The 2235-nt window shown below is 29.9% G+C and overlaps 1 protein-coding gene across 15 annotated transcripts in view; it reads right to left on the minus strand.

Moving 5' to 3' along the window:
• LOC107863456 (luc7-like protein 3) overlaps positions 1 to 1092 on the minus strand; it is a 9140-nt gene extending 8048 nt beyond the window's left edge. For 14 of the 15 annotated variants that reach the window (XR_007053169.1, XR_001672252.2, XR_007053162.1 and 11 more), the window contains exons 1-3: positions 656 to 1046; positions 424 to 552; positions 97 to 136 (exon numbers count right to left, since the gene is read on the minus strand). Coding sequence is in view for 3 of the 15 variants with exons in the window: in XM_016709382.2 (XP_016564868.1) it covers positions 97 to 136; positions 424 to 552; positions 656 to 698 (212 nt within the window). In the remaining 12 variants the exon portion in view is untranslated. Of the gene's footprint in view, positions 1 to 96; positions 137 to 423; positions 553 to 655 lie in introns of all 15 variants that reach the window. The other variant, XM_047408540.1, reaches the window with a different exon arrangement.
• Between the last annotated feature and the right edge of the window lie 1143 nt (positions 1093 to 2235).

Here is a 2235-nt window from a genome sequence, read left to right on the forward strand (position 1 = left end):
CCCCCCCCCCCCCCCCCCCCCCCAAACACACACACAAAAAAAAAAAAGGAACAAGCATTGCAGGTCAAAGAGAGCAAAAAGAAGATTCAATCTTACCTTTCCTTCAACTTTGCTTCATGAATTTTAGGGCAGGGTCCTAAATAAAACAACAAGTCAAAACAATCAGTAGTAGTTTCAAGATGCAAATCCAGATAAAAATGTAGGTAGTACATTACCCCAGACAGATACTCAATTTCTTTGGAATAGTAGATATCATATCCAAGATTAAAGAAACAATATTTTTTCAAACACAACAAAAGGGCAGCCCGGTGCACTTAAGCTCCCACTATGCACCGGTTACTCCGAGGCTCCACTTCTTTTTCCAGAGACAACAAAGGAATATATTCTTTCATCAACCAAATGGAGTAGGATTTGGGAACTGACCTAAATCACTACGTGTATTGACGAAGAGATCGTGGGGGCAAAATCGAACCATATAGTATGCACAAACTTCCTTGTCGTCCCATTTGACTTCCTTGAACCCTCTCCTCTCATCTTCAGTTAAATTCCGAGCTACATACTCAAAAATAACAATAGTTATATCAAAATTGGTACTTTCGACATAAGCATAACAAACGGATATTTCAATTAAGGTTAAAAAAAAGTAGAAGCATACCTGAGCCCATCAGTTCATCCAACAAAGCTCTCTGAGCATCCATGGCTAGAACAAATTCTGCAGAATCTGGTGGCTAATTGCAATTAATTGAAGGACTTTAAATCAATTGGATATGAGTTTTTCTTCGTTTGTATCGAATATCGATTATAGTGGGGGTGGTATAAATTAGGGTTTCATTAGCGGAATTTGACGACAAGTTGGAGCCGACAGAGGTGCGGTTTCCCCAAGGAGGGCCTAACAGTGTTTTTATTATTTTCTAGTTTACTCCTCCAAGTTCATGTCAAAATTCATACTCCCCTTCTATTTTAAATTTATAAACATTTTTCTGTTCTTCCAGTTTCTTTCTTCTACATTCTTTATTAGAGTTGTACTAGACAAGCTTTGTAGAGCGAGCTTGATCAAGAAAAAATGTAAAAAAAAAGCTTTAAACCTAAAGTTCACTATTTGAGAGATTATTTGATCAACCAATTTGATCACCTTTGCGAGTTACTGTCTTTTGTCTCAAATTAAGATATCACATTAATTAAAAAAAATAATTAATACTTCCTTCATTTTATAATAAATAAATTATTGGAGTATTTTAATGTATCAAAATAAGTGCATCATTAAATTTTTTTTTAAATTTACCCATTTGACAACTAAGGAGTCCATCAACTGAAAAAGAATAAAATAAATATGATTCTGCACTTCGAACAAGGATAAAAATGAAAAACTATGTTAAATTTATGTCTTTGATTCTTTTTCTTAATTGTGTGTCAAAATCCAATAATTCATTTATTATGAAATGGAGGGAGTAACATGTCTAATTTACCGTAGTGCTCCTATTAAAGGAGGTTTATATTTTAATTTGAATAAAAAATAATTAATGCAAAGCGTAAAACATTAAAAAAAAATCATTTTTTCTTGATTAATGAAAAAAGATAAGTAAAATGAGAAATCAAATTAGAAAATTTAAGATGGATAATTTGAGATGGAGAGAGTTTACTATTTTTCTTCTTTTATTTTGGAATATAATTATTCAAGGGTGATTATTAAATATTATGTCTAATTAACTCTTGAAATCGGCGGTCTCTTGTTCTCTCTATAGACTAGAGGCATATCGCCCGTGCCCCGTGTTGAGTATGAACCAAATATTTATATATATTTTTTTATTTATGTATCACATTTTGCTTTTAATTTGTTCAGAAAAAAATGTAATTTTTTTATTTTTAGAAATAAATTGTTTTTACAATTTTTTTTAACGAAATATTTTATAATTACACAAAATTTAAGGTTTATTTATAACATGAATTTTAAAATAACATTTCATTTTTCTACTTCATGCTTAATCAAATGGCGTTACATAAATTGAAATGAAAAAAAAAAGTAAAAATAATAAAATTTAATTTTCTTGTTTACATATTTTATGCTTCATTTATTTGTAGCGAATAACAATTAAATTTTGATCATTCAGATCTTAACTCGTAACTATGCATTTAATTTTGGGTAAAATTCATAAATAACATACTTAAGATTATAATTATAAGATTCATAGCAACACTTTCATGATTACTTAAACTGACAACTTATATTTTATATTT

This window comes from Capsicum annuum, chromosome 3, assembly GCF_002878395.1.
Source record: "Capsicum annuum cultivar UCD-10X-F1 chromosome 3, UCD10Xv1.1, whole genome shotgun sequence".
Taxonomy (NCBI): Eukaryota; Viridiplantae; Streptophyta; class Magnoliopsida; order Solanales; family Solanaceae; genus Capsicum; species Capsicum annuum.